General features: G+C 39.4%; 1 protein-coding gene across 1 annotated transcript; it reads right to left on the bottom strand.

The window, feature by feature from the left end:
• Positions 1 to 1,069: 1,069 nt before the first annotated feature.
• LOC101697091 (F-actin-capping protein subunit alpha-2-like) lies at positions 1,070 to 2,056 on the bottom strand. Its single transcript, XM_087196548.1, is given in 3 exon segments — positions 1,070 to 1,544; positions 1,546 to 1,724; positions 1,823 to 2,056. Coding segments are annotated over 3 exon segments (858 nt in total). The 5' UTR covers positions 2,042 to 2,056; the 3' UTR covers positions 1,070 to 1,084.
• Positions 2,057 to 2,822: the final 766 nt, after the last annotated feature.

Below are 2,822 nucleotides of genomic sequence, written 5' to 3'. Positions count from 1 at the left end.
GCAATTTTTCTTTTCCTGGCCACTAATTGCAATCTTATCTTCTATATCTGAAATTCTGTCCTCACCTTGGTTCTTTCTGCTGTGTAGACTTCCAATGGAGTTTTTGATCTCCTGGAAATCTGTTTGCATCTGTTTTATGAATTTCATTTCTTTCCTATGTTGGGATTCCATCATGTTCCTCAGATCCTCTATTTTTTTTTTATCTATGTCCTCTCTAGATTTATTAATCATCTCTTGCACTATGGGCACAATCTTTGCTGTTATCTGAGAAATTATTTCTGATTTCATTTTTTCCAGACCCTCTTTTGTTGCCAGTTCAGGGAGTCCAGGTCGTTTAGTATCAGATTGTTCCATCTTGTTTCCCTTTGGGGTTGCTGTAGGTGATCTGGAAGTCTATTTTTGAGGCCTGTTTATGTGTCTTCTCATTTCCACTGTTGTGGGAGGTGCTTCTGGTGCCCATGCAGCTCACCTTCTCTGCCCTAGGAGTGTGGAATAGTGATCGGGAGCCTCCTCCTGGGCACTGGGGTTGGCTCACCTTCTCTGCCCTAGGAGCATGGAATGGTGGCGGGGGAGCCTCCTCCTGGGTGCTGGGGTTGGCTCACCTTCTCTTCCTTAGGAGCATGGAATGGCAGTGGGGGATCCTCCTCCTGGGCTCTGGGACTGGCTCACCTTCTCTGCCCTAGGAGCATGGAATGGCAGTGGGGGAGCCTCCTCCTGGGCACTGGGACTGGCTCACCTTCTCTTCCCTAGGAGCGTGGAATGGTGGTGGGGGAGCCTCCTCCTGGGTGCTGGGATTGGCTCACCTTCTCTGCTCTAGGAGCATGGAAAGGTGGTTGGGGAGCCTCCTCCTGGGCGCTAGGATTGGCTCACCACTAAACTCTTTTTTTTTAATCCTCTTCAAACAAAAGTAAAGAAAATAATGGCTGATTAGCTAACTTTTGTGCTCTAACCAAACTAATTAATTACACTGATTTTAAGTGGTGATAGCCCATGTGACTGGGCAGCTTGACAGTTCTGAACACTTTTGCAGTAATTATTTTAAATGCAAAGATTACTAAAATGATCTGGACATGCAATGTTTATCTTATGTGTTCTGCATTTCTTTGCCAATCTTGTAGCTAAGGATCTTGTTCCAATCAATCTTAGTACATGTAACTAGCAACTTTCTACATAAGGTCTTGAAAGCAGTGTCTGACACTGTCTTATAATTCTCACTGATGGTAGTCTGATATTCATTTTCTACAGCTTCTACAATCTTTATAAATTCTTTTGCTGTTTGCAGTTCATTAGACACTGTTAGGGAATCTTGTATATCTTTATGACTCACTAGCTGAACATTTCCATCTTCATAATAATGAACCTGAATTTTCAAGATGCCAACCACCTGAGTGGTTGAAAGTGTGATTGTAAACTTCCACTCTGACCTCCAACGACCATTCCAAAACTTTTTCGCTTGGAACTGATGGCTTTCTATGCTTGCAATAATGGTTTGCTGTCCATCTATCTTTTTACCATATACAGTGCAGAGCCCGTTTGGGTAATGTTTTTACATATGCTCGCAGTGCAGTTTCTACAGAACTTCTCCCTGATTCAACTGCATTTTCTGCTTCATAGGGTCTTGGATCAGTTGCTTCCTTTCTTAAGTGATTAAATTTGAAACAGATTCTGTTTTTTGGATCCAAAAACTTTCCATTTCCCAAATCGCCATGTTCTGTTATCAATACATGAGGAACTGTAGAATTCCAGAGCAATCAAATTATGATATAAATCTTACTAATATATATTCTAGATTTTGAGTTAATATAGGATTGATATTTTTTTCCTGATCTTTGTAACCTTCAATTTTTACTGGAGTAAACTGATCCAAGTTATACTGTGCAAATGCATGGGCCGCTCCCTTTCTGAGGATATTATCATGATTAAGGAGTAATTGAACATTATTAAAAACCTCATTAAACTCTCCAGGAGGGGCGTGAATGATGAATTTTGCTGCTATATGTACCTTCTCCTCATCCAACAACTGCTTCTCCAGATCCACCATCTTCCTGCTGGGGACAAACCGTGGCAGTGGTGGCAGCAGCCACCTAACTTCCCCCTTTCCATGCTGACCAACATCATATTAAATGAAGAATAAATTAAAAACATTCCCTCTAAAATGAAAAACAATAAAAGAATATTCACTGTCATTACTTCTATTCAACATAGTACTTGAAACTTTTAGGCAAGCAATCAAGAAAGATAAAGCAATAAAAGATACATACAGAAAAGGAAGAACTCAAATTGCCATTATTCACAGACAATACAATGCTCTACACAGAAGACACAAAGAATTCCACCAAAAAACTCATTTTGTATACCAAGAATTAGCTCGATGAAGACAATGCCATTAGTGGTGGCATCAAGAAAAATAAAGTTCCTAAAATTAACCTAACCAAGGTAGTGAAATACCTCTACAAAGAAGGGAAAGGAAAAATTATGAGAAAAGAAAAAAATGGAAACAAAGCCTATGTAAATAGTGAAGGGTGGAGGGGATGAATGGCTCACAGGTAATGGGGAAATAATAAGAACCAAGATACATTATGTACAGGTACAAACACCCAATGATAAATGTAAATGTATTGTATACCTAAAATGTACCAATAAAAGAATTTATATAAAAAAAAGAAAATGACAGAACTCTGGAAAAGGACATTGAAGGTGACATCAGAAAATGGAAAGCTATCCCCTTCTTCTGGAAGGGCAGAACCTATATTGTCAAAATGGCCAAACTCACAAAAAAGGTTATACAGATTTAATGTACTTCTAATCAAAGTATCAACAGT

Source organism: Heterocephalus glaber, unplaced genomic scaffold, assembly GCF_053883595.1.
Source record: "Heterocephalus glaber isolate CG9 unplaced genomic scaffold, H.glaber_assembly_v1.0 deba00001613, whole genome shotgun sequence".
NCBI classification, from domain to species: domain Eukaryota; kingdom Metazoa; phylum Chordata; class Mammalia; order Rodentia; family Bathyergidae; genus Heterocephalus; species Heterocephalus glaber.
Note: the sequence above shows the minus strand (reverse complement) of the source record. Positions and strands in the feature narration are given on the sequence as shown.